The sequence below is a fragment of the Nymphalis io genome, chromosome 22, assembly GCF_905147045.1.
Source record: "Nymphalis io chromosome 22, ilAglIoxx1.1, whole genome shotgun sequence".
Lineage (NCBI taxonomy): Eukaryota > Metazoa > Arthropoda > Insecta > Lepidoptera > Nymphalidae > Nymphalis > Nymphalis io.
In genome coordinates, this window is record NC_065909.1 from 7702850 (window position 1) to 7708849 (window position 6000).

At 32.6% G+C, this 6000-nt stretch overlaps 1 protein-coding gene across 4 annotated transcripts; it reads left to right on the top strand.

Moving 5' to 3' along the window:
• The first annotated feature begins 322 nt into the window (after window positions 1–322).
• On the top strand, window positions 323–5527 carry LOC126777249 (trypsin-like). Of its 4 annotated transcripts, XM_050500249.1 has the most exons (6): window positions 362–380; window positions 514–726; window positions 1724–2010; window positions 3239–3494; window positions 4873–5061; window positions 5313–5527. In XM_050500249.1, exons 3-6 carry the CDS (start codon window positions 1769–1771, stop codon window positions 5520–5522), a joined length of 897 nt encoding a protein of 298 aa, XP_050356206.1. In that variant the 5' UTR covers window positions 362–380; window positions 514–726; window positions 1724–1768; the 3' UTR covers window positions 5523–5527. The 4 variants fall into 4 exon arrangements, with proteins under 4 accessions (XP_050356207.1, XP_050356206.1, XP_050356208.1 ...); XM_050500250.1 differs by lacking the exon at window positions 514–726 and having other exon boundaries at window positions 323–380; XM_050500251.1 differs by lacking the exon at window positions 514–726 and having other exon boundaries at window positions 373–477.
• Window positions 5528–6000: the final 473 nt, after the last annotated feature.

The following is a 6000-nucleotide window of genomic DNA, read 5'->3' on the forward strand; positions in this document are numbered from 1 at the left end:
TTTCTTTCGACGGTTCTTCTCAGGTCTGTGGTGTTTATTTCCGAACCGGTGGTAGATTTATGAAAATCAATAAGCAAGTGTAACGCTTCTATATCGAATAAAGATTTTTGACTTGACTTGACTTTGATCAATTCTTTAATGACTGAGATGTTATTTCACCGGTACCGACTTAAGGCTTATCGGTTCGTATTAATGCATAGTAATATGTAATAACCCGAACGGTTTCTAGTTAGTAGTTCTAATCAAATGTTTATCGTATCACATGTTTACAAACTATGTATTACGTTACGTTCAATACAAATCAAAGTTGGTAGCTGGCAGGTAGATTTACTGGATATATATCGGAGAAATTGGCCGCATTTATTGTGTAGTTGTTATTGGTAATTATATACTAGCTTCCGTCCAGCTGTTACTATTTAATATTTTTATTATTATTAGTTGGATATGCATGCTGGCGTCCCGTATCGATTCGTACTGGTGAAATTTATTTAATTCTTCTTTCAAATTTAATAGAATCCGATCGCAGCCTACCTATAGGATCCAATCTAAGTCATCCAGGACCCACGCAACACACACATAAAAAAAAAAATCATCAAAATCGTTCCAACCGGTAGGAGGAGTCTAGTGACATAAAGTGACAGAAGAATTATGTATAAGGGTGCACAAAATGGATATTGGTAGGGTTGGTAGAGTTCAGATCGGGGTGCGTGCGAGTGTGTTTGTTTGGTATGTTTGGTGTAGTACGTGTTATATATCGTATCTTACAAATGATGATGTTGCAAATGATTGCAAGTTATTTTTAAGGGATTTATATCAGTGTGAGTGTGTGAGTGTGTGTAGTTTGGTGTATGTGTGCGTCTGTGCTTGATATATTTGTGTTCTTCTAACGTATCTTGAGTGAAAATCGTTATGTTAACTCTGACAACATCACCTGATACATAAATACGTAATGACTGGTTCAATGATCATACAATTCAATCAAATGAGAAGCTTTTACTAAAAAGAAATTATTAGGTAAAGAAAAGACGTGTATTGTTTCAATTAAAGTCGAAACAAAGGCGATAAGTATGTGCCAAACGAACCGTGCGGCCAAAGTGCTTACAGATGAATTACTATTATAAGCGAAAAGAAAATCGCTCACACCATTTTTTATTTGTTTTAAAATCTGCAATATTTTACGGTAATTCTGTAAAAGGATACGCTACGATAGCGTCTGTCTAAGAACAATTCATTTCTCAAACCGCAGTTTACAGTGACGTTGGAAATACGAAAACTTGTTAAGATTTCATTTTAAGATAATATTGTTAAAGGGAACATTTTTATCTTCAAATTTCGTATGCTTTTATAGTTATTTGTAATTATATGCTTGTGCAATAGTATTAAAATTACATAGGTCTATTGAACATTAATTTCAATATAATTAAAATATTAGTAACAAGCGTTTACACTAACGTGATTAATATATATTTATAAGCTTTTATGTAACTTCACCTTTATGTATGTATGTGTATTACTTGCAGGTCAAATCTTTCAACCTTACTTTTATGCGAATTACACTCAACCAGTTAAGATGAAATTTCGCACTCTTGGTGATGGTGACACTTCAAATAACAAATAAATATTATTTATAGAATTATTATTTCATAGATTAAAATATAGCAGCTAGTTATTAATATGATAACTTATATTTCTGAGTAATTAAATAATATATCCTTTATTTCAGAAATAATCCAACGTGTCATAGACTGATAAGCAAATTTCATTTATAATGATCAGAAAATCATTAACACTCTTAATACCCATCGTCGTAATTTATTCGAAAAATATACAAAAATCAACTCAAATCAATAGAAATATTGAAAAGATAGATGTTTTGAGTGAGCACACAACGGTTAATGATGCTAAAATATTTCCATTCATGGCCGCTGTATTGAAAAAATCAAAATTCATTAGTGCCGGTGCTTTGATCGATGAGAGCTGGGTACTGACGGGTGCTGACTCACTATTCCTGTAAGTCAATTAATCTTATATATAATAAATGTTTTATATTAATGGCAAAGATATAATATTGTGAAGGTTTTTTTTGTTTTGTGAAATTTGTTTTCAAAAAAGTTTAAAAAATGAGGTAAGGTTTTATGAAAACAAATCAATAGCGCAAATTGCAAATGTTTTAATCTAAATCACTTATACAGGTGCACAAATAGTCAGAATTCCAACGCGTACAGTTTAGTTTTTAACATAACATATATATATATATATCTACTAATCTCAATAAATAAGTAGTTTCACAATTATTCCATTTGTCTTTGAATAATTTACATTCAAACCTGGTAGTTTTACGTTTAATTTAATCTTGTAAAATGACGATTCAAAGACACTCTTATTTTCTACTCGATTGATTTCAAAATTCATATTAGAAATACTTTTATTTCTCGAGATTATATTCTATAATACTGATTTGATAAAAAAATGTTTTTTCTTTGAATTTTAATATTAACTGTAGGTGACGTCTGAGTTCTTTCTCAGGATCATGTCATGTCGCATCAGCTAATACCAAGAATATTGAAATTAAGGATATTTCAATGTCAATAAAATTGATTCAATAATAATTGAATAAATTTGGTATTTGTTATTGAACTTGTTGCTGCAAGTATTTTGCAGTAAAATATAATTGTTTTTTGCTGTTAAAGTAAGTCATACGAAATGTCTTAAAAATAATCTGATATCCGATTCTCGGGAAATAAGGCAAAGGAGATTCGCGACGCATTAATTTAACATAAATTAATATGTAAATACGTATTTATATATTATATTATTGTTTATATTATATAAACGTTATTTTCTTTTATTATTTTTGTTAATCTAAAACGGTTTTATTATTGTAATTTTGTAATTTTGATTATTTATTCAAATAACAGAAAGTTACTAGAATAAAAAAATTGTTATTATTAAATCCTGAATTTTTCACCAAACAAGATAATTTCTTGAGAAGGAACTTCTTCTACTTCTTTTCAGTCTGGCTTACTTTACTTAGACAAATATCACTTTATTATTCAATGTGATCAATCAATCAATCGATCAACAACCAATCGTAGTCCACTGCTGAACATAGGCCTTTCCTAAGGTGCACCAAGGCTCCCGGTCCTCCGACTTCCGCATCCAGTCGGTATTCGCCACCTTCTTAAGGTGGTATCAATGTGATCACAATTAGTAAGATTCTAAAAATCATTGTTTCCAGAATTAGAGAATCTTCTAGAATGATTCGAGTGCGACTTGGCAGCGTTAACTATAGAAAAGGAGGATTCGTGACCCCTATAAAATTTTTCGAAATTCATCCGTATTTTGATGACAGCAAGCCATTGTTTGACGTGGCACTCATAAAACTACCGAATCCAGTAAAATTGACACCCAACTTGAACCCAATAAGACTGCAGAAAAAGCCAAGAAATGTGGCTGCAACACACTTCATTGTTACATCATGGCCGATTGTGATGGTAACTTTAATATTTTGACATACATACAAGCGAGAAAAGCTTAATAGTTGGTGGACTTTAAACTTTCAATAATTTTACTAAATATTTTAAGCTTATATAGTGATCTAAGCCTTCTATGTTAATTTAACCTTACAATATTTGTTGTATATGTTAACTTTCTGTAAGAACAAACAAGAATAAATCGGTTTTAAATATTTCACTGGTGAGTAATGAAGTGAATAACAGAAAAGCACTGCAGGTTATCCGGCTTAAAATATGTAACAAAATATTTCTTTGGACTTATACATCCAAGAAGGCTGTCTTCTATTGACATCGTAACAGCCTGTGAATGTCCCACTGCTGGGCTAACGCCTCCTCTCCCTTTTTTGACGAGAAGGTATGGAGCTAATTCCACCACGCTATTCCAATGGTTTGGTGGAATTCACATGTGGCAGAATTTCAGTGAAATTAGACACATGCAGGTTTCCTCACGATGTTTTCCTTCACCGTAAAGCACGATATGAATTATAATTACAAATTAAGCACATGAACATTCAGTGGTGCTTGCCCGGTTTGAACTCACGATCATCCCTTAAGATTTACGCGTTCTTACTACTAGGACATATTGCCTTTTACATTGACATAATTTATCCCATATTTAAGGCCTGTCAATAGTATAGCTGAGAATTTGGATATTTTTTTGTCATATTTCTCGCCATATACCATTCATTTATAATAATCGTCAAAATAAATCATAATAATTCTGCTAAATATGTATTATATTTTTGGCATATGCATGAAAAATATTGGATATAAAATTTTTGTTCAAAGTTTTTTAATTCAATTTTGAATTATTTGTATTCTAATAATGTTTTGTACTTAGTAAATCTCTTTTTAAATAAGTATTTGTCTATTACGCAAAAGCATTCAAACCAGCTAATTCGATTTTTGTGCTTAGAATTAGAGGCTACTTTATGGTAATACGGTTTAGATGCCCAAAATTTAACACACGCAATAATTCTTCATTCAATTTACCCTCTACTCGAACAATATGCTCAACATGTATTTATTTATCGCTCCGATAAAAATTACAATGAGAAATTTTACTAACTTACACATTTTTTCTTGTTCGCTCATTACATTCAAAAAGAAATTTTTCTTTGCTGTTTAAAGCTATATATGATTTAGTTTTAAGTGGAAACTTATTACAAATTAGTTTTAAGTTGATTGGTTTATGTACAAGTTAAAAAATGTATAAGACATGCAATATTTACTGTATGAGTCCCTTATAATAAACACAATAAAAAAATCTGATTAAAAATAATACATTTTCAAATTCTTTAAAACTGCACCAGTTTAGTAAAAAATATTACAAGAAAATTTTTAATTCCCTTTTCAGAATTGGAATCGAACTAAAAATTACCGAAACTCGAAGGAGCTAAACAAGCATCGTATTCTAACAGTGTCTCATTTACATCCAACTGACCCTGAAGAGTGTACAGAGGAACTGGATATGTTGGTACCTGACCATAATAATACGAGAGCCATAATGTGCTTTGACTCACTAATTGGAAGTGATCCTTGTCAGGTAAGGGTAGAAAAGTTAACCAGTAGTAAGGCCTATTATCTAAATGATGTTGAACTCCTGATTAATTTTTGGCCATGGTGGCTATTCTAATAGGAGACGTAACGGAATTAATAGCCCGGAATTAAAAACTAAATAAATTATAATTATAATAACTGATTTAATGAAAAAAAAAACGTTCATATCGATGGTTACCTTCAAAATAAAGTTTCGATGATTCAATTCATGTTACAGATATAATTTGTTAATTTCAGAGGGAAATTGGTGCACCAGTTGTCTTAAACGGTATTCTCTGGGGAATCATTTCTTCATGGAAATCAGAGGACTGTGACGTGGAAGGTGGACCGTCCTTCGCCACCCTGGTCTCAGCTATCGACGTTAGTACCTGGATACATTCTACTATTCATGCGAAGAAATGGAATAAGAAACATGTTATAGTCGATTATGAGGATAATTACATTTGATACCAGTGAAAAAATTATGTATTTTTGTTCGTATTTTAAGAGTTACCTTTGGGATGGCTCCGCTAAGTACCTACTTGAGGCCTTGGACCGGTTGCAGCGACGTGCCGTACGCATTATTGGCGACGTAAAGGTCACAAACACCCTTGAACCTTTACAATTGCGTCGTGAGATAGCAGCACTGAGCGCTTTCTATCGACTGTATCACGGCGAGTGCTGTGAGGAATTATTCTCTCTAATTCCTGCTTCCCCCTTCCTTCTTAAGTCCACGCGAGCTGGTTCTCGATGTCACCGCCTTACTGTGACATCAATTCCATCGCGAACAAAGAAATTTGGCAACTCCTTTCTTTGTCGCACTTCCAAAAAATGGAATTCCTTACCAGCTCACGTGTTCCCCTCCTCTTACAACCCGGGTTCCTTCAAACGAGGCGTGAAAAGGCATCTTGCGGGCCGGCAAGGCGATGGCGGCTAGTGCAGAACG

Excerpts from the sequence above, each read along its gene's own strand:
- LOC126777249 (XM_050500250.1), top strand. The coding sequence starts at position 1,769 with ATGATCAGAAAATCATTAACACTCTTAATACCCATCGTCGTAATTTAT. Across the intron at positions 2,011-3,238 it reads GGTGCTGACTCACTATTCCT|AATTAGAGAATCTTCTAGAA; the intron begins GTAAGTCAATTA and ends CATTGTTTCCAG. Across the intron at positions 3,495-4,872 it reads CATCATGGCCGATTGTGATG|AATTGGAATCGAACTAAAAA; the intron begins GTAACTTTAATA and ends TTCCCTTTTCAG.